This window comes from Hyperolius riggenbachi, chromosome 6 (assembly GCF_040937935.1).
Source record: "Hyperolius riggenbachi isolate aHypRig1 chromosome 6, aHypRig1.pri, whole genome shotgun sequence".
In the NCBI taxonomy this organism is placed as follows: Eukaryota; Metazoa; Chordata; class Amphibia; order Anura; family Hyperoliidae; genus Hyperolius; species Hyperolius riggenbachi.
The window spans coordinates 80526247-80547621 of NC_090651.1; the positions used below are offsets into that span (position 1 = coordinate 80526247).

Here is a 21375-nt window from a genome sequence, read left to right on the forward strand (position 1 = left end):
AGCTCCGCTCGCAGCCCGGTGTCACTGCTGGTACTGAGGCTGACCTCAGGGTCGGCTTTGTACTGCGCCTACGTAAGCGCCGCTGTCAATCACGGCAAATGTGTCCACGCCTGAGAACTACTGCGCCTGTGCAGTACACTGCAGACAACGTGGCCGTGATTGATAGCGGCGCTCGTGCAGGCGCTGTACGAGGCTGTCCCTGAGGTCGGCCTCAGCACTGGCGGGGTCACCGGGCCACGGTCTGTGAGTGGAGCTGCGTCGTGGGACATGTCACCGGGAAGGAGCTGGAGGAAGCGACGGGTAAGTAGATTCGGGGGGGAAGGGGCTTACAAAGGCTGATGATTCCTTTAACCACTTGCCGACCGCCTACTTCATATTGGCGGCGGCAAAGTGGCAGCCCCAGGACCACGTAACGCAGAATGGCGTCGGGTCCTGGGGGAGGGGATTGCGGGCGATCGCGCGCGCGAACTGCGCGCGCATCGCCGGCATTAGGCTCCGCCCACATGTGACGTCAACCCGCCGGCCAATCAGCAGCGCCGGCGGGTTGCAACTTTTTGAAATGGCCAATTGAAAGTGTATAATACGCTTTGTTAGGTAAACAAAGCGTATTATACACGCTGCCTCCTCCCTGGTGGTCACAGCGCTCGATCGACCACCAGAGAGGAAGGCAGCACTGTGAGTGACACCACACACACACTGATCCTGCCCACCCTGCACACTGATCGCCCACAGCACCCATCAGACCCCCCCCTGCCCACCCCCTGACAGCACTGTTTGCACCCAATCACCCCCCTAATCACCTATCAATCACCCCCTGTCACTAACTGTCAACGCTATCTTTTAGATCAGGTCCTAAACTTCCCCCTGGGGGCGCCTGATCACCCCCCCACACCCTCAGATCCTCCCCAGACCCCCCCCCCCCCCCGTGTACTGTATACAGCTATTCTCTGTAATCACCTGTCAATCACCTGTCAATCACCCATCGATCACCCCCTGTCATCACCTGTCACTGCCACCCATCAGATTAGACCCTAACCTGCCCTTTGCGGGCATCTGATCACCCACCCACACGCTCAGATCGCCCACAGGCCCACCCTCATAACACCTACCAAGTGCATTGTTTACATCTTTTCTCTCCTCTAAACACCTACTGATCACCCATCAATCACCCATCAATCACCCCCTGTCACTACCTGTCACTGCTACCCATCAGATCAGTCCCTAATCTGCCCCTTTTGGGCACCCAATCACCCGCCCACCCCCTCAGATTGCCCTGAGACCCCCTCTGATCAACTTGCCAGTGCATTGCTTGCATATATTCTACCCTGTAATTACCTTCTGATCACCTATCAATCACCCCGTCACCCCCTGTCACTGCTACCCATCAGATTAGACCCTAATCTGCCCCTTGCGGGCACCCAATCACCCACCCGAACCCTCAGATCGCCCACAGACCCCCCGCCAGTGCATTGCTTGCTTATTTTCTCCTCTGTAATTACCTACCGATCACCTATCAATCACCCCGTCACCACCTGTCACTGCAGGCTCCTGATCACCCTCCCCCCTGCCCTTATATCTCCCTCTGATCACTCCACCCTGCCCTAGATCACCCCCCTGCCATTGTGTATATCTAATCTCCTGTCTGTAACGCTTGATTGTGCTTTGATTGGCTCCAATTGTCTCAATTGCCCTGTGACTGACTTAGATTGTCCCGTGATTGGTTTTTGATTGTCCTGTGATTGGCTTCGATTGTCCCGTGATTGACTTCGATTGTCCCGTGATTGGCTTCGATTGTCCCGTGATTGGTTTTCGATTGTATTGTGATTGGCTTCGATTGCCCCGCGATTGGCTTTGATTGCGCTGACTGGCTGTGATTGCCCTCTAATCACTCTTATTGGCTCTAATTGTGTTGTAATTGCCTTGATTGCCCTCTGATTGTCTGTGATTGTTTCTGATTGCCCCCATTGCTGTCTGATTGCCCCCTGATTTCCCCCCCCCCCCCCCCCCCTGGTCACTATCCTAGTGATCTAAAAATAGTGTTTTTAGTATCACTAGTGTTAACAGTTAGGCCAGTTAGCTAGGCCCCTGTGTTAGTGTCAGTTAGCGCTCAGCCCACCGCACCACAGTCACTAATTAGTCGCTGATTAGCGTCATCACTGTCGCTAATCAGCATTGGTACTATATAGTATCTGTAAGTGATCATTACTGATCGCACACAGATCTATATTGGGGTCATTAGGATCCACTAAAAACGCAGTGTTTGCCGATCAGGCCTGATCGTTCGCCTGCACTTGCGTTCAGCCCGCCCCACCGCAGTGACAGAATTTTTTTTCTGATCACTGCAAAAAACACTGTACAATAGCTGTGGCACTGTAAAGATCAGTTTTGATTTTTTTTTTTCCAAAACTCAGTGACCACAGCTTTCTGCTCCGCAAGTACTCCCTTTTGCTAGGTAGGTGCTCTTTTTCCTGGGTAGTCTCAGAGGAATACCCCCTAAATTTAGCAGCCCACCATGGCAAGAAAGGGGTATTCCGATGATGAGGTTCTCAGGTACATGGCCCAGTCGGATGAGGACGATTGGGACATCTCATCCGACGAATCTTCTGGGTCAGAGTACGAACCTGTGGACAGCAGTGGCTCGCTGACCGATAGCGATAACGAGGTTGAGGTCCCGGCTAGAGCCAGGCGTACCACACCCCATGTCACTGGACCGCAGGATCTGCCTCAAGGGCAGCAGAGTGGAGCTAGCGCTGGTCTGAGGTTTCATGGTGAGGCATACACCAGCAGCGCAGCATCTCCTGGACCTGGCACCAGTACTTCCGTAGACCCTGGTGAAGTGGTGAGCACCAGAAGGGAAGTTGAAACTGGTTCGGTGGCACGTGCATTAAGACCCGAGTCGCAGCCACCAAGAAAACGGGCCCGTACTACCCATAGTCTTCCAGAGGTGCTGGCAAATCCCAATTGGCAATCCCCTGGTTCCGCCGCACCCGTACTGCCCCCTTTCACCGCCCAGTCTGGAGTCCAGGTGGAGACAGATAATCTAGTAACGGCCCTAGACTTTTTTCATCTGTTCTTCACCGAGGATCTCTACAACTTAATTGTGGCTGAGACCAACCGTTATGCCACACAATACATCACCGACAACCCGGATAAGTACTATTCCCAGGCTTACCGGTGGAAACCACTCCAAGTTTCCGAACTTAAAACTTTTTTGGGCCTTCTCCTTAACATGGGTCTAGTCAAATTGAATGTATTGCGGTCTTATTGGTCTACGCGCCCAATATATCACCTGCCCATGTTCTCTGCTGTCATGTCCAGGACACGGTTTGAGATGATCCTGCGCTTCCTGCACTTCAATGACAACACAACCTGTCATCGGAGTGACCACCCTGCTTATGACCGGCTCCACAAAATTCGGCCCCTCATAGACCACATGTCATCAAAATTTGCAGATGCTTATACCCCTGAACAGCACATTTGTGTAGACGAGTCCCTCATACATTTTACCGGGCGCCTTGGCATCAAACAGTACATCCCAAGCAAGCGCGCCCGGTATGGGGTGAAACTGTATAAGCTCTGTGAAAGGGCCACAGGCTATACTTATGGTTTTAGGGTCTATGAGGGAAAAGACTCAAAATTGGAGCCGGTCGGATGCCCTGACTACCTGGGGAGCAGTGGCAAGATTGTGTGGGACTTGGTGTCACCTTTGTTCCAGGAGGGGTACCATCTTTATGTGGACAACTTCTACACAAGTGTGGCCCTCTATCAGCATTTAAAGATAGAAGGGATCCGCTGCTGTGGCACCGTGCGGCCTAGTCGCCGGGGCTTTCCCCAACGGCTCGTTAGTACCCGGCTTGCACGGGGGGAGAGGGCTGCCTTGTGTACAGATGACCTGCTCGCGGTGAAATGGAAGGACAAGAGGGACGTTTACCTTCTGTCCACCATTCACACAGACACGACAGTCCAAATTCAACGGGCAACTGAGGTCACTGAAAAACCCTTCGCCGTCCATGACTATAATGCTTACATGGGAGGGGTGGACTTCAATGACCAGATGTTAGGGCCCTATTTAGTTTCCCGCAAAACCAGACGCTGGTATAAAAAAGTGTCTGTTTATCTAATTCAAATGGGTATTTACAACAGCTTTGTTCTCTACAGTAAGGCTGGGAGAACTGGAGCGTTCCTTAAATTCCAGGAAGACATCGTTATGGAACTCCTGTATCCAGGAGGTGCCGTGGCCCAACCCCAAAATGCAGTTAGCCGGCTGCATGAAAGGCACTACGCCTTTCCCATTCCGAGTGGCCCAAATCAACGCACCCCAAGAAAACGTTGTCGTGTCTGCAGCAGGGCTGGAACAAGGCGTGACACCTCTGTTTACTGTCCCATGTGTCCTGACCAGCCTGGTCTATGCCTAGGGGAGTGTTTCCAGAGTTATCATGAGCAGATACACTTTTAGAGAGTAGGGAACTCCAAACATAGCAGTAGGCACACAAGGGTCTCTGTGCTATTTCACACTGGCGTGATGCGTTAGGGAAAATTGCCTAGCGAAAGTCACACTTTGCGGTCCCCCCCTACGCCGGAAGTGCTTGACTTAACGCTAGTGCATGCCTACGTTACTGGGTGGCTTCTGTGGCAATTTGGGTCGGCCCGGAAGTCATGTTAGTCTACGGCGACGCAGTTACTTACTAGGCCGAATGCGATTACTGTCGAATGCTACTCTAGCGGTATTATCTGAAGGTCTGTTTGGGGCGATGCGGTGCGCGCGACCCACCGGATACGCCAATATGCAGTGTGAACCCAGACATCAGGTTTTCAGAGACCCTAATACACAGTGCTGCCAGAAACCTCTCCTTTCACTTGGGACAAAGTGCATAATGTACTTCGCCACATCTCTGTGCGATTTGCACTTTGCATATTGTCCCATGGGGGACGAGAGGTTTGTCCTCAGAAAGGTAAGAAAAAAAAACAAATAAAAAAAACAGGTAAGCAAAAAAGTTAATGTTTGGTTCCCAATGTTAATGTTTGGGTTAAAAATGTTCATTAAAGTTTATAAAAGTTGATGTTAATGAAGTTATTGCTTTGCTGCTTGCTTGTTTTTTTTGTGTGTGTTTTTCTCTCTTTTTTCCATCCTTTACCCTTCCAGGTGGACCGACCGACCGACCAACCAGCTGCAGCACTGATGGTGCATCCTGACAGAAGCATTGTGTGTCTGTCAGATTACACACAAGTCGGTGCATGCAGCGCTGCAGGACGAGATTTCTCCTCTGCAGTAAAAAAGATACGTTTGCCGAGGCATATGAGCTGAGGGGTGGTGTTGGAGCGCCTATGCTTTGGCAAGCACTTTGTATCAAAAAAGAACTCTGGCAATGATTTGTTCATCCACATCGATCGGTGTGAATGGATAAATCGGCTTTGCCAGGGCATACGAGCTGAGTGGGTGGACGTTTTTGGGTGGCAGCTCCTATGTCCTGGCAGACGCCTTCCCCTCTTTTTTTTTTTCCACATTTTTTTGGCAGATATTTTTTCATCCACATTGATTGATTGATTGATTGACTGTCATTTTTCCTTTCAGCCCAGAGTGCATTACCCGTATGCCCAAAATAAGGAGTATAGCAGAAACTCCTAATACTGGCCATACATGTAATGATTGCAGAGACCCTAAAATGCAGACCCCACGAATGATGCCATTTTGGAAAGAGGACACCCCAAAGTATTCTGTGAGGTGCATGGTGAGTTCATAGAATATTTTATTTTTTGTCACAAGTTAGCAGAAATTGTTGTATGTTTTTTTCACAAAATGTCATTTTCCGCTCACTTATGACAAAAAATTTTTTTTTCTATTAACTCACCATGCCCCTCATGGAATACCTTGGGGTGTCTTCTTTCCAAAATGGGGTCATTTGTGGGGTTTGTTCACGGTCCTGGCATGTGGGGGGGTTGCTAAATTGTGAGCACCCCTGTAAAGCCTAAAGGTGCTCATTGGACTTTGGGCCCTTTGCGCAACTAGGCTGCTAAAAAAGTGTCACACATGAGGTATCGCTGTACTCAGGAGAAGTAGTATAATGTGTTTTGGGGTGTATTTTTACACATACCCATGCTGGGTGGGAGAAATAGCTCTGTAAGTGGACAATTATGTGTAAAAAAATCAAAAAATTCTGATTTACAGAGATATTTCTCCCACCCAGCATGGGTATGTGTAAAAATACACCGCAAAACAAATTATACTACTTCTCCTGAGTACGGCGATACCTCATGTGTGTGGCACTTTTTTTGCACCCTTACTGCGCTAAGGGGCCCAAAGTCCAATGAGTACCTTTAGGATTTCACAGGTCATTTTGCGAAATTTGGTTTCAAGACTACTCCTCACGGTTTAGGGCCCCTAAAATCCCAGGGCAGTATAGGAACCCCACTAGTGACCCCATTTTAGAAAGAAGACATCCCAAGGTATTCAGTTAGGAGTATGGTGAGTTCATAGAAGATTTTATTTTTTTGTCACAAGTTAGCGGAAAATGACACTTTGTGAAAAAAAAACAATTAAAATCAATTTCCGCTAACTTGCGACAAAAAAATAAAATCTTCTATGAACTCACCATACTCCTAACGGAATACCTTTGGGTGTCTTCTTTCTAAAATGGGGTCACTTGTGGGGTTCCTATACTGCCCTGGGATTTTAGGGGCCCTAAACCGTGAGGAGTAGTCTTGAAACCAAATGTCGTGAAATGACCTGTGAAATCCTAAAGGTACTCATTGGACTTTGGGCCCCTTAGCGCAGTTGGGGTGCAAAAAAGTGCCACACATGTGGTATCGCCGTACTCAGGAGAAGTAGTATGATGTGTTTCGGGGTGTATTTTTACTCATACCCATGCTGGGTGGGAGAAATATCTCCGTAAATGGACAATTGTGTGTAAAAAAATAAAAAAATTGTGATTTACAGAGATATTTCTCCCACCCAGCATGGGTATGTGTAAAAATACACCCCAAAACACATTATACTACTTCTCCTGAGTACGGCGATACCACATGTGTGGCACTTTTTTGCAGCCTAACTGCGCTAAGGGGCCCTAAGTGCAATGAGCACCTTTAGGCTTTACAGGGGTGCTTACAATTTAGCACCCCCCAAAATGCCAGGACAGTAAACACACCCCATAAATGACCCCATTTTGGAAAGTAGACACTTCAAGGTATTCAGAGAGGAGCATAGTGAGTCCGTGGCAGATTTCATTTTTTTTTGTCGCAAGTTAGAAGAAATTGAATTTTTTTTTTCCTTTTTTTTTTTTCACAAAATGTCATTTTCCGCTAACTTGTGACAAAAAATAAAATCTTCTATGAACTCACCATGCCTCTCAGTGAATACTTTGGGATGTCTTCTTTCCAAAATGGGGTAATTTGGGGGATATTTATACTATCCTGGAATCTTAGCACCTCATGAAACATGACAGGTGCTCAGAAAAGTCGGAGATGCTTCAAAATGGGAAAATTCACTTTTTGCACCATAGTTTGTAAACGCTATAACTTTTACCCAAACCAATAAATATACACTGAATGGGTTTTTTTTTATCCAAAACATGTTTGTCCACATTTTTCGCGATGCATGTATACAGAAATTTTACTTTATTTGAAAAATGTCAGCACAGAAAGTTAAAAAAAATCTTTTTTTTTGCCAAAATTCATGTCTTTTTTGATGAATATAATAAAAAGTAAAAATTGCAGGAGCAATCAAATAGCACCAAAAGAAAGCTATATTAGAGAGAAGAAAAGGAGGTAAAATTCATTTAGGTGGTAGGTTGTATGACCGAGCAATAAACCGTGAAAGCTGCAGTGGTCTGAATGGAAAAAAAGGCTCTGGTCCTTAAGGGGTTTTATGACTGCAGTCCTTAAGTGGTTAAAGTGTTCTCAAGCAGAAAAACAAAAACAAAACATAGCTGATACTTGATCTAATAGAAGAGAGAAGTCTCTGGATCCTGCAGAAGCTTCCCATGTCCTTATGGTCTACACAGTTACCAAGAAGGGACTCCTTTTCATTTACAAGTGTGACCGTACTGCGCCAAGCTTCTTGCTGCCATACTTGTACGTTGCCATGCTCCAGCATGCAGAGGCACATGGGCGTGATTTACAAGAGGGTCCTGGGAAGCGGTGGTGGTCTCCTGGAGGACACAGGAAGCTTCTGGAGGATCCAGAAGCCTCCCTCTTCTTAGGTAAGTATCATTTTTATTTTTAAAATTCTTTTCATCTCAAGTTTACTTTAAATTCTGCAGCATTCTGTCAGGAGCACAGCAGTGCGTGTCAGACGATGATTTTATTTTAAATAGGAGACACCGAGAGCCCAATATAGTGTAGTATGTATTGGAAACCGTGGATAAATGTAAGTGTGAGATGAATATACTCACAAACATGGGTTGCCTCTTAGGCAACCACTGTAGATGCAGGTGAGGAGATTAGACCTGTCCTCACTCAGGATTAAGATGTCGCTCTCTGTAGATCAGGAAAGTAGGGGTAGGTCACCCCTCCACAAGGGGTGGACACAGTATTATCGTTAGAGAACAGAGGCGCCAGCAGGATAAAAGGTAATAAAAATTTTAAAATTTGCTGGGAGTCAGTGGTGGACTTACCTCCGGAAAGCAGACTCAAAATACTGTCTGAATTAAACAAATACATTTATTATTGGTACCCCAAAAGATGCAACGCGTTTCGCAGGCACAGCCTGCTTCATCAGGCAATAAGATAGGGGACAAACAGTAGCAGAGGTGCCATTCGTGCTACTTACGAGCTACTGTTTGTCGCCTATCTTATTGGGCAACAGCCAGGCAACAGGTACTGTTTTAAAAGTAAAGAAATATGGCAGCCTCCATATTCTTCACACTTCAGTTGCCCTAGGGAACCAGAGACGCCAGCAAAAAGATTTTATACATACCTGGGGCTTCCTCCAGCCCCATACGCACGGATCGCTCCCACGCCGCTGTCCTCCGCTTCCTGTATCAGCCAGTTCCGGGTCCCGTAGTTGCGGCCAGTCGGCGTCAGCACGCGACCACTTGTCCGCATCACAGGGGCTCCCAGCATACCATTACGCGTGCGGCTGCATACTGCGCAGCCACACGCGTAAGGGTATGCTGGAAGCCCCTGTGATGCGGACAATTGGCCACGTCCGCCGGAAGTGACGGGACCTGGTACCGGCGGATCCAGGAAGCGGAGGATGGCGGCGTGGGAGCGATCCAAGCTTATGGGGCTGGAAGAAGCCTCAGGTATGTATGAAATCTTTTTCTTTTTCTATGTCCGGCGTCTCTGGTTCCCTTTAAAGGGACTCCGAGCAGTGCAGAAACTATGGAAAGATGCATATCATTTTAAAGCTCTTTCTCCTCTTTCCAATGATATATAAAACACTGCCCTACGTCTTTTAGTTTTCGCTATTTTCGCGATTGAAATTGCCGCCGTCGCGATTTCAATCGCGAAAATAAAGAAAACTAAAAGGCGTAGGGCAACGATTTAGGTGTCGCCAGAAAGAGGAGAAAGAGAGCTTTAAAATGATATCCATCTTTCCATAGTTACATTGTATTACACAGGCCGACTTTTTCTGCTGAATGGAGCTGCTGACACTAGGAAAAGTGTTGTCCTGTGTAATACAAGTAACTATGGAAAGATGGATATCATTTTAAAGCTCTTTTTCTCTTCTTTCTGGCGACACCTAAATCGTTGCTCTACGCCTTTTAGTTTTCTTTATTTTCGCGATTGAAACCGCGACCGCGGCAATTTCAATCGCGAAAATACCGAAAACTAAAAGGTGTAGGGCGGCGATATATATATCATTGGAAAGAGGAGAAAGAGAGCTTTAAAATGATATGCATCTTTCCATAGTTTCTGCACTGCTCGGAGTCCCTTTAAAGCAGACCTGAACTCAGAACTTCCTCTCTGCTCTAAAGGTTATTATGCTGTTGTGAATCTTTTAAAGAAAAATATTTATTATAGCGGTTACAAATCGTGCAACAAATCTAAAATGTCTACTTCCTACTTTCATGGAAGCAGACATATTGTTAACATCTTGTTTACACAAATTGGCTGCTCTTCCATGGCAGAGGAAATTCCTGATCTGACACAGCAGAAATAAAGAGGCATACGGTTGTGATTTACAAGAGGGTCCCAGATGAGGGGGAATTTGGCTAAACTCTCTAAATACATACAGGGTGAATTTCTCTGCTTTCCTTTTGTCCTGTGCAAGAGTTCAGGTCCACTTTAAATGCTTGTGGTCCTGCTGAGTGGCATGTAGTGGCAAGGGTTAACAGTTCAGCTAACACTGCCCCTGTCCCTCTTGGCTGGCTGGTACTTGTACTGCCGTCCCGAACTTTGCAAAATCAGAGTGCCAGGGTGAAGCTGAGAGGATTACCGTCACAGAAGGGTCATTTGAAATCTCATTTTACGAACCCAAATGTTTTGACATCCAGAAAATCCGGATGAGATTCGTCACTCTGTAGCAGTGTAGTGCCTTCCGTTCCAACTTTCTCTTGACTCCCTGCACTCAAGCTAAAAAGGGAGACCTGTTGTAGTTTCATATGAATCATTATTATTATGTAGTATATGTATAGCGCTGACATCTTACGCAACGCTGCACAGAGTATATTGTCTTGCAACTTAAAGGATACCCGATGTGACATGTGATAGACGTGTATGTACAGTGCAGAGCACACAAATAACTATGCTGTGTTCCTTTTTTTTCTTTCTCTGCCTGAAAGAGTTAAAAAGGGGAATTTCTTATTAGTGAGGGTCACACTGTAGTCCCTGTCTGAGTCAGGACTGAGTCAGCCACTTATATACCTGATGTTTAACTCTTTCAGGCAGAGAAAGAGAAAAAGGAATAGTTATTTGTGTGCTAGGCACTGTACATACCCATGTTTATCTCATGTCACATATCCTTTAACTGTACCTCAGAGGAGCTCACAATCTAATCCCTACCACAGTCATATGTCTATGCATGTATCGTGTAGTGTATGTATTGTAGTCTAGGGCCAATTTAGGGGGGGGGGGAGGCCTAAATTGTCAGATAAACTTATCTGTTTTTGGAATGTGGGAGGAAACCAGAGTGCCCGGAGGAAACTCACACAGACATGAGGAGAACATACAAACTCCGTGCAGATAATGCCTTGGCTGGGATTTAAACCAGGGACCCAGCGCTGCAAGGCGAGAGCGAAAACCACTACGCCACCGTGCTGCCTATGGTAGTATATTGTAGTGTGATCTAGCTGAGTAGAGTTGTAGCAATATGAGGAGTGCATTGATGGGTGGTGTAGAAGGAGAGGATTGTAATGTTATATAATAGCATATTGTAACAAGGCAGTGTTGTAATGCAGTGTGCTGGATAATAGCTGGATAGTGTGCTGGTTATGGTCTCTGCCTCTGACACAGACGACCTGGTTTCAAGTCTCAGCTCTTCCTGTTCAGTAAGCCAGCACCTATTAAGCAAGGAGTCTTTGGGCAATACTCCCTAACACTGCTGCTGCTTATAGAGCATGCCCAAGTGGCTCATGCGCTTTGAGTCTCCAGGAGAAAAGTGTAATGTTACTTTTCTTGCTCCATTAAATTGAGGCACGCTATTGAGAGTCTAGCAAAGTGATGCTTGCAGTGTAATAGAGAACAGTAGTGTACTGCAGGGTTGTGGTTCAGTGATATGGTACAGTTATGTAGTACAGAGGATTGGAGCAGTATTGTAGTGCAGTGCTGAATTGCAGTATACTAGGGCTGTTGTACAGTTGTATAGGAAGAAAGGTGTGTTATAGACATACATTGAAAATGGGCTCTAGTAGAATTTGGGTGCCAGAGATAGCCTCAAGGAGAATATTGATAAATTACAGATATTCTAATATGAATCACTGGATAATTCCGAGAGTAGAATATCAGTAATTTTTAACAATAGATCATTTTACATGAGCCCTCCCCAATCCCCCTGCCGATGCCTAACACTAACTAATCCCTGCACCAGTGCCAAACCCTAACTGGCCCCCCCTTTAAGCCTAACCAACCCCCCTGCCGATCCCTAACTGATTCCTGCACCAATTCCAAACCCTAACCGGCCTCCCCTTTAAGCCTAACCAACCCCCCTGCCGATCCCTAGCTGATTCCTGCACCAATGCCAAACCCTAACTGCCCACCGCTGAAGCCTAACCGTAACCAACCCCCCCGCCGATGCCTAACCCTAACTGATCCCTGTGCCAGTGCCGTACCCGAACTGCCCTCCCCTTTTGAAGCCTATCCCTAACCAATTCCCCTGCCGATAACTGACCCACCCGCCAATGCCTAACACTATCTGCCCCCCCAATATCTGCTGATACCGATGCCTAACATTACTAATCCACCCCCCACACACACACACTGAATACATTTATTAACAGGCACAAGCGGCCTATTCCCGATTATTTATTGAGCATCGCTGACTTATGCGGCTCCCATTTAAGCAGATAATATTGGCGATATAATTCACAAGACTGCTGCATTATGTTACTATGTCAACACCTTTGGAATTCATTATGTAAAATGTTGTTGTACATTTCTTTGAGCACACATGTGGTGTAGTGTTAATTGTAAGTATTCCTTATGGCACTGAGATTATCAATTTAATAAGTGTGATTGCTTGCAATGGTACTAGAATTCTCTTCACATAGAATCGTGATGAGTCTTTAAACCGCTCAGTCCAATTGCTTGCTATAAAAAGACGAAAAAAAAAAAAAAAACCCAATCTAAATAATGAAGCAAAGATTATTTATTGTTGTATGTAATGAGACCTGATACTAATAATGATTTCGGTAACACAGCAACCGTTTCCTACACAATGTTGTATAACCTGCTCCAGTTTCCGGCTGGAGTGGTTCCTGTTGGTTCAGTGACTGCAGAGGATGAGGAGGCGCTGAAGCATTACACTGGGTATGACAATGACCTCTGGGACAAGCTCTTCAAGAAGGTAAATTGTAGATTCGAATTGTGTACAGGGCCGGATTTGTACCTTCTACCGCCCAAGGCCCACTGTCACCAGCCGCCCCCCCCCCCCCCCCCCACCACCACCACCACCACAACAACAGCATCTCAACTCCCCAATTTTTCACCAATCAAAAAGTCTTCAAGTGAACCTGGCACACAAAAAAAATCTTACCTTAATAGATCTTTCCCATGCCCACTGTTACTGCATTGAGACCCTCTGAACATATTCAGAACCCACACAGCTGTCTGGGACCCTCTTTTTCCTTGTGCCTGCACTCCCATCTGAGTACAACCGTACTGGGTCTGCGTGAGCATGGTCCGCACATGTCCAGTAGCTTGAAGCCTTTCGCGCTTGTCTGTTTCCTCTGTGCAGAAGTGACTTTGTGCTAATGGGAATGTGAGGACCATACTCGTGCATGCCTAGTACAGTTACACTTGTACATGGGAGCGCAGCCACAAGGAAAAAATAGGGTCATGGGCAGCAATGGGGGTTAAGTACGTTCATGACATTGACACCCCAATATAGGTAACTAGATCCTGTTTACCCTTTTAGTATAGGTAGACAGGTGCCACCCCCCTTAGTGTAGGTAGTCAGATGCTGACACCCCCCCTTCCTTTCCCCCAGTACAGGTAGCCTGATGCTGTTCCCTGATGCCCCCAAATTAGTTTTGGTAGTCAGATGGTGCCCCCTCCCCCATAGTATAGGTAGCCTGATGATGTCCCGTCACCCCCATTAGTATAGGTAGTCAGATGCTTACCCCCCTTGGCCTCTACCCCTTAGTATAGGTGATGCTGAGTTCCCCCCCCCCCCCCATCTCTTTGTATAGGAAGTCAGATGCTTTCTCCTCCCCCCCCCCCCCTCCCCACTCAGTATATGTAGTCAGATCGCTGGGCTGCTTGCCCTCCCTCAGTATAGGCAGCTAGATGCTGTCTCGTGTCACCCACCACTTGCAGAGGAAGGAGCTGCCTGGCGCGGATGCCCTCTTAACATTAACCCCCCCTTCCGAAGCAGAATCACTCACCTCTCACCAGGCTTCCAGCGCCGAGGCTTCCTCTGTCAGCCGCCGCCGTGCATTGCTCTCTCCTGCTGGCGACTCCCCTGCATGTGACTCTCGCCGGTAACATGCCAGCATGTCACATGTGAGGGAGACGCCAGCAGGAGAAAGTGAAGCACGCGGGCGGCTGACAGAGCAGGGACAGAGGACTCATCGGCGCTGGAAGCCTTGTGAGAGCTGAGCGATTCTGCATCTGCTCTCCGGGGAAGGAAAGGGGGTGGATCGGTTTGTTGGTGGCGGCTGAGCTGATTGATCCAGCCGCTGCCCGCCTCAGCAAGCCGCTCGGCGCTGCCCAGGTCTCCAGAAGAGAGCCTGCATGTAGCCGACTACTGGCAGCTGCAGTAGTGAAGGGACGGCTCAGTCAGGACTTTGCAGAGCGGTTCTCGGAGCTGGTGACAAGTGTAGTCAACTTGTCACCACTTGCCGCCCCACATTTTCTGGTAAATTCTGGCGCCCTAGGAACCAGCCTTGGGGGCCTTTCCACAAATCCGGCCCTGATTGTGTATGCTGTTTTTTTTTAAAGAACTGTAAAATCTTCACACCAGATAGGAAATGGTTTCTGCATCAGCATTTATAGGCTGGCGGTGTGCAGTGGTGCTGATGTGCATCACATGACCTACCTTGACCTTCTAATTTCCCCAAACTTAGTCTAAACACCATTGGCCTATGCCTAACATTAGTCTTTCCCTGTTGCTTATGCCTAACACTATCAAAATCCTAAAGTCAACTGAAAAAAAGTGATTTAACTTACTTGGGCTTCCAGCAGCCTCCTGGGGTCCCCTTGTTCCCAAGACGCCGGTCCAAGTCCCTCCAGCCAGCAGTGGCGCATTCTCATCGTGCTCCTGTGGCTGGGAGCATTCTGCGCATGTGCAGTACGTGAAAATCGATACTGCGCATGTGCAGAGCACTCCAGTCGCAAGAACGTGATCAGGGTACTTGGGAACGCATATGTGCAGATGCTGCCGACTGGTGGCGACCACCCGACCAGCTTTGTGGGGGTTGCTGCTGCAGGCCGGAGGGACTTGCACTGGTATTGTGGGCTCAGGAGGACTCCAGTGGTCTGCAAAAAGCCCCAGGTAAATTTAATTTTGTTTTCAGTTTACTTTAGTCTCCCTTTAAAGGACATTCGAGGTGAAAATAAACTGATGAGAAAAACAATTGTATCTATATCCTCCTTCTCCTAAAATGATTTTTTTAGATGTCCCACAGTCTTATTTTATATTTAAATCTAGTTTTTAAGTTTTTACTGTTTCATTGTCTATGCTCAATGACACCTTTAATTGACGTATACTCGAGCTCGAATCTATGAATTATTGACCCTTTATATCTCTTTTCTGCTCCAGGAAGCCATTTACTGACAGGAAAGTATTTTATGGCTGTAATTACTCATCAGTGAGGGTTATGCTAAAGTCTGACCCAGTCCCAACCCAGATAGAAACTGTCACTTGCATACCTGATTTTTAACTACGCCCAGCATAGGCTATCACGGCGATGACAGAGGGCGCTCACCTTTCATTTATACTAGAATTAACCAATCCAAAGTAAAGGAATCCAAAGTGACCAATCAACAGAGAGCGTCAGCAGAGATGCTGACACCCTGTGCGCACACGTGGTTAATGTTTACAGCGGCGGAGCGCGTACTGAGAGCGTGTCCACCGCTTATCCAATGGGAGCTGAGCACCATGCACTCCAGTGACGTCAGAGACAGGCCGAGACCCAGAGGCTTGCGCCTCAGCGTGGATCTCGGCGTTCCGCCGCCATGAGCGGCCACCGGATCTTACAACTGTTTTTTACATACAGTAGATTCTTGGTTATCTGGCACTGACAGGGATTGACTGAGGCCGGACAAGTGTGCTTTCTGGTTGCTTGAGGCTCTATGCTAAAACTAGCTATCAAAAAGTTAGACCCGGAGTTTCATCCTCAAAGCAGGGTCGTATAAAAGGAAGAAGCTAGAAATCCAATCTCAGATCTCCATTTTGTAACATCACTTAAAGGATTTCTGAGGTGAGAAAGCTCTTGATCACGCATCTGCGAGTGTTCTGCGCATGTGCACGACAGTGTTCCTTGCCGTGCGATCAAAGAGATGCGCAGCCTGCCCGGCGACTACGCAGTAATGCCAGTCCCGGCCGACCACAAAGTGGCTGCGGAGGGCATTTATGAGAGGTAGGAGGGGGATGGAGGAGACCCGGGGATCAGTGGGCATGGGGAATACTTATTACACACGCTTGCTCCCCCCCATGTTTTCACTTTTTAAATTTAATAGTTCTGCTATCTATAAAGGGACTTTTAAACAAAGGAACTTCCACAAAGGACTCTGGGCCAGATTTATCAAAGCATTACTGACAGTTTTTTCTTCTAAAACTGTTCTAACCAGTAGAGGAACTGTTCTGCATGATAGTAAGAAACTTCACAAATCCTGTATAATACCAGCAGTTTAGCGTGGATTTCTATGCTCTACTACAGTTACAAGTGCAAATCCATTCCTAAACTGCTGCAGATTAAGAAGTGCTCAATAGCAGTTCTACACATAGTGCAGGCTAGACATTTGTGAAGGGCTCCTCCCCCCTGCTGAACTCCTCCTCAGAGCCAGGCTGACAGCAGATGTATTGGTTACCTCAGCAACAGCAATTTCCCTACCACGCTGCACTGCCTGAGAGACCTTTCTAAGGACTGGTTCACACGGGCTTCTGCCGAGCTGTTGCTCGGCGCCACGTTCAAACTAGCTTTTGAAGCCTTTTGGGAAGCATTCAAGGCTAGCAGTTCTGGGCCTCAATTCACTAAGCTTATCTCCTCTCTTTAATAACATTTCTATAGTTATCACCATGGTGACGAGGCATGTAGTATTCAGGAAACCTCCTGAATTCTAAAGTTAAAGACAGGCTGTTAATTAACTGCGTGTGAAAATCACTACAGAGGAGGTAACTTAAAGAACGAAGAGATAAGATAACTCTCACTGTGTGGTGGCAAGTTTTCTCTTGCCTTATTATCTCCAGCATGATCTTATTGAATTGAGGCCCTGGTCTCTGCTATGGTTTCCTGGCGTTTACCGCCTCTGAAAGCAACATGTTGCTTTCGAGACTAGACACAACGCCGGGATCTACCGCCAGGCTTTCATGAGTCTGCAAAAGCCAGCTCTAAACGCTTCCATTCACTTGAATGGGACGGTGGTAGAACCCCCCAAAAAACCGCTGCATCTCAAATACCATGTTAAACGCCACAAAAACGCCTGTGTGAACCAGCCCTAACTCCTCCTATGCTTAACAGTTTAAGAAGGAATTTGCACTATTTAGTGATTTCTTAGGATGTCTGAGACCGTTCTGCACAGATTTCTAAAAACCTACTAATATTTTGTCTCCGACACTCTTGATAAATGTCCCCCTCAGACTTCTTTCAAAAACCTTTGTATTAATTTCTTAATTTTCCCTTCTCAGTTCATACTGTAGCTACCATTTTCATAATTGTTGTTCAACATGATTTTTTTTCTGTAGATATTAACCACTTCCATACCACAATAATTCGCAAATAACTTTATTGCTACTTATCACACTGAAATGATCTATATATTTTGTGCGGGACAAACTAGGCTTTCTTTGGGCAGTACTTTTTGGTAAGAATTTAATTTTATATGCATTTTACAGGGAAGAAGATTGAGAAATTGTGATTTTGTTTCAATTTTCTGTTTTCAGCCATTCTAGTTTAAAAATAAAATGTGCTATTGAAGATAAAACCCACACATTTTATTTGCCCATTTTCTGGGTTATACAACATTTAAATTATATCCCTAGTACAATATGGTGATATTTTATTTGGGAATAAAGATGTATTTGTTTCCGCTTAATGTTTTTATACTATATCAATAATTACAAGCCTTTATTTACAAAAATAACATTAATCTACACACTTATGCCATAAATATTACAGTCTCTAAGGTGACTATTCCTTATATTTTTATATATATATATTTTTTTTTGGGGGGGGGGGGGGGGAGTGTGGGGTAGGGGTGAAAAGCATTAAGAAAATAATAAACATGTATTTATTTTTATATGTAATAGTGTATGTGGATGTGTTTTTACTTTTTGGCCACAAGATGTCACCACACTTAGTTCCTCAGTACACAGGAGCTGTTGCATGCTTACTTTCACTTTTGTGAATGAATGCCAGCATCTCGCTGACACAGGCATTCATTCATCACATTAAAGAGAACCCGAGGTGTGTTTAAAGAATGTTATCTGCATACAGAGGCTGGATCTGCCTATACAGCCCAGCCTCTGTTGCTATCCCAAACCCCACTAAGGCACCCCTGCACTCTGCAATCCCTCATAAATCACAGCCGTGCTGTGAGGCTGTGTTTACATCTGTAGTGTCTGTCTCAGCTGCTCCCCCGCCTCCTAGCTCCGGTCCCTGCCCCCGTCCCTACCCTCCATTCAGCAGGGAGGGAAGGGATGCAGGCGGGGACTGGAGTTCTGCAGGAGGCGGGGAGAGCAGCAGACTGACACTATAGAGATAAACACAGCCAGCTCTGACAAGCTGTTTGTCAGCAGCGTGGCTGTGATTTATGAGGGATTGCAGAGTGCAGGGGGACCTTAGGGGGGTTTGGGATAGCAACAGAGGCTGGGCTGTATATGCAGATCCAGCCTCTGTATGCAGATAATATTCTTCAAACCCACCTCGGGATCTCTTTAACTGTGACAAGCTGTTCCCATAATCCAGTGATCTTCAAATTTGGCTCTACAGCTGTTAAGGAACTACAAGTCCCACAATGCATTTGCCTTTATGAATCATGTCAGACTCCTGCAATGCATTGTGGGGCTTGTAGTTCTCTAACAGCTGGAGAGCCAAGCTTGCAGATCACTGTAATAAACTGATCACGGAATGCCGGTGTTGTGTCTGATTACGCTGCCTGTGGATTTGCGCTGCCCCGCATGCGCAGTAGGAGACTGTGCGGCCACATTTCCTATTTTATAATGCTGCTGATGGTAACATAATAGATATCCCCGCTTCCACACATCCTACACTCCTCAAATTTTCAGGGTAGGGAGGGGACCCCCTCGAACTGCCTCTATGCCAAATTGCAGCCCCCGAGCTCCGCTGGTTCCCGAGATAGATTTTTCTAATCTATCTCTGGAACCAGCGGGGCTCAGGGGCTGCAATTTGGCATAGAGGTAGTTCGGGGGATCCTCTCCCTTCCCTGAAAATTTGAGGAGTGTAGGATGTGTGGAAGCTGAGATATTTATTATGTTACCATCAGCAACATAATTAACTTCACACTGCCCATGTGTGCTACTCAGTGTGGAAGGGAGCTTCCGGGCAGCGCAATCAGACATTACACCGGGATTGTGACAAGGGCAAACATGAGCACGCCCGGGATCCACGCGGTGGTATGTAAATAAATACATATATCTATGCCCCTATTCAGCAAATGACGTTTATAGGGGTGTAGATATACGTAGCAGGGATCTGAAAATAGTTCATTATATTGTATTTGTTAGTAAAATGACAAGTCCTTTTTGGCTTTTTTTTATATTTGAGTACTGCAGAATAAGTCCTTTAACCGTAAACTTGGGTGTTGTAAATTGTTGGGTTTTTTCACACGTTTTCTCCCAGTCTGTTTGCCCAATTCCAGCTGCTTCCGCACATCGATTGCACCCACGATATGTGGGCTGAAGCAGATTGGGATGCACAAAGCAGTGCAGCCAGTAGAGGGCGTGTAACAGGTGTTTTTGATAATTCAGGTTGGAGAGGTGTACTGAGGGACACGATATCTCTCATGCTCCTGAATAATTGCAAATACCTTTTTTTTTTTCTTCAGAAGGCAATATCCTGTTTTACAAAGCATTCATAGTAAGAGGGCTTGTTGGTCTTTTTTAGCCCCTTAGACCTGGAACCCACTACAAAACGCTATCGCTAGCGTTTGAGCACTTACACATTCCTAGGAATTGTGGTTCACCATGAGCTTGCTGGGCAATCTGTCATTCAGTCTGTGTCTCTGCAGGGACTTGCGGATGGGGTAGGATTGCCATTGGCTGTCCAATGTGCAGCTTTGCCTTACCACGATGAGCTCTGCCTGCGCGTAATGAAGGAAATAGAGACCCTCAGCAAGCAAAAACTGAAGAAATAAGAAGAGGACCTGTCTAGGTCTGTGGCTGGAACATAATAATCATTGGTTATTTTGCTTTTGTTTCATGTAGTGAAATATCTTATCTCTTTCTTTTCAAGGAATGACCAGGATTTGGCTTATTCCATGTTGCATCCACACATGCTACACATGACAGCGTTCATCACTATGACAAGCTGAGACCTCGCTCTCCCAGGAATACTCCCAATTGCTGCAATCTGCCATTTCCTGGCTTTTTATCACAATTGCCAATAATGCACCAGAACTGAAGCTGCTGCGCCATGCAACCAATCACTTTCCTCTTTGGCAAAACAGATCGAGAAATGTTATTGGCTACAGTGGACACTATTACTCCTTTTTGTTTTAACTGAATAAACACTAAGCTGTGTGTACACTTTGGTTATCAGCCAAAATGATCATTAGGCCTGGTGTACACCATGCAATTTTTCTGTCAGATCGAAATCTCCCATCTGATAATTTTCAGCCTTTCTGATCGGTTTTCGATCGATTTTGTGCAGTACTGGTCCCTTTCTCGATCGGAAGCAGATCATTCCCATCGATCTGACAGGAAAATTGCATGGTGTGTACCAGGTATTAGAGTTTGTTTTGGGTACCAGGATTTTTGTATGAGTGCTGGGCAAACTGGTTTGTGACTGAGTATAGTGTTCTGCTCTATGGAGAGGGGAAGGGGCAAACGCACAAAAGTGGAATAAAGTAAACGGTATTGGGGCTAAAACAACGTAATCTATCCTACTTATATGTACTGCGGTTCACATGCCTGTATGTTAAAGATGAGATACAATAAATAATGAAAGTATATTGCATTAATTGTAAAAGCCCTATTTTAAGATATTCATGCTCAAGTAGAAGTTCACTAGTTCCCGAATACTTTAACTTTAGATAAACTTAACACTAACTTTAACCTGTCATTGCCACGAGTCGGTCCCGTCATTGCCGCGAGTCGGCCGGCGGACGTGGCCAATTGTCCGCATCACAGGGTGCTCTCTCCATACAGTTACGCATGTAAAATTGTCCGCATCACAGGGTGCTCTCTCCATACAGTTACGCATGTGGCTGCCTACTGCGCAGCTGCATGCGTACGTGTATGGAGGGAGCCCCTGTGATGCGGACAATTGGCCGCGTCCGCCGGAAGTGACGGGCCCGGTACCGGCGGATCCAGGAAGCGGAGGATGGCGGCGTGGGAGCGATCCAGGCTTATGGGGCTGGAAGAAGCCCCAGGTATGTATA

The 21375-nt window shown here is 46.5% G+C and overlaps 1 protein-coding gene across 1 annotated transcript in view; it reads left to right on the forward strand.

The window, feature by feature from the left end:
- LOC137520961 (vitamin D3 hydroxylase-associated protein-like) overlaps positions 1-20951 on the forward strand; it is a 110238-nt gene extending 89287 nt beyond the window's left edge. The window contains exons 15-17 of the mRNA XM_068239597.1: positions 12795-12940; positions 20005-20147; positions 20229-20951. Of these exons, the coding sequence (XP_068095698.1) occupies positions 12795-12940; positions 20005-20130 (272 nt within the window). The 3' untranslated portion in view covers positions 20131-20147; positions 20229-20951. The remainder of the gene's footprint in view (positions 1-12794; positions 12941-20004; positions 20148-20228) is intronic.
- Positions 20952-21375: the final 424 nt, after the last annotated feature.